The sequence below is a fragment of the Egretta garzetta genome, unplaced genomic scaffold, assembly GCF_000687185.1.
Source record: "Egretta garzetta isolate BGI_Z169 unplaced genomic scaffold, ASM68718v1 scaffold68, whole genome shotgun sequence".
Taxonomy (NCBI): domain Eukaryota; kingdom Metazoa; phylum Chordata; class Aves; order Pelecaniformes; family Ardeidae; genus Egretta; species Egretta garzetta.
Window position 1 is genome coordinate 5,182,284 of NW_009260774.1, and position 834 is coordinate 5,183,117.

The 834-nt window shown below is 39.1% G+C and overlaps 1 protein-coding gene across 1 annotated transcript in view; it reads left to right on the forward strand.

Moving 5' to 3' along the window:
- Positions 1–834, forward strand: part of OTOGL (otogelin like) — a 95,155-nt gene that overhangs the window by 5,945 nt on the left and 88,376 nt on the right. Inside the window, exon 5 of the mRNA XM_035901681.1 lies at positions 553–651. Within this exon, the coding sequence (XP_035757574.1) occupies positions 553–651 (99 nt within the window). The remainder of the gene's footprint in view (positions 1–552; positions 652–834) is intronic.

Genomic DNA, 834 nt, shown 5'->3' on the forward strand with positions numbered 1-834 from the left:
ACAAGCCATTCCCATGGAATTTTAAGTCTCTGACTCCAGTCACCTCTTAAGCAGAAGTAACCTTTTAACTGACTTTTTTTTTAGCATGGGGGGAAAGTTATTTATAATCGGTTTTGACTCTGTAAATTATCTATTCTGGACTGTTCATAAGCTGAATGTACCCTCTAATGTAATGCTTAGGAGGGAGGAGCTGAACATCTGTATACAATGTGCTGAATTTAGTCAATTAGAATAATCTGTGTCCCGTGTATTTCAAGATCAGCAGGACTGGGATTTGGTTTCTTTACATGGGAACTTGACCTTTTGTTTGCTGGGAGGAGGTTGACCTTTTGCTCCTTTGTTAGTTTACAAGTCTCAAACCAAACGAGAGAGAACCTTGCTTCTCTTTTAACCAAGGAACACGATGAATAAAATTAAGCAAATATTAAAAACTGGAGATTGTTGTTGGTTAATTTTCTTTGCTAATATATCTAAGAGACAGTTTTAACGTGGATCTCTCAGCCTTTTTGCAAAATACTGTGTCTACTAAAAGGCTGCTATGCTTGCTTACAGGTTCATGTCCTCAGGAGTGCCTTAATGGAGCAGCCTGCACAGCGGCAGGTGACTGTGACTGTCAGTTATTTCAGGCTCAAGGAAGCAGGTGCCAAATTGGTAAGTTTTGGGCCAAAAGAATCAACTTTCAGCTTCAAGTGAGATTTAAGGTGCAGGTTTTTAAAACAATACTGTTAGCAGCATATTTGTGATTCCTCTGTGGTAGGACTGTCATTCCCCTAGTAGCTAAGAGGATTAAAATGATATGCGTTACAGATTTATATAGAGCAACGTCAGGAATGC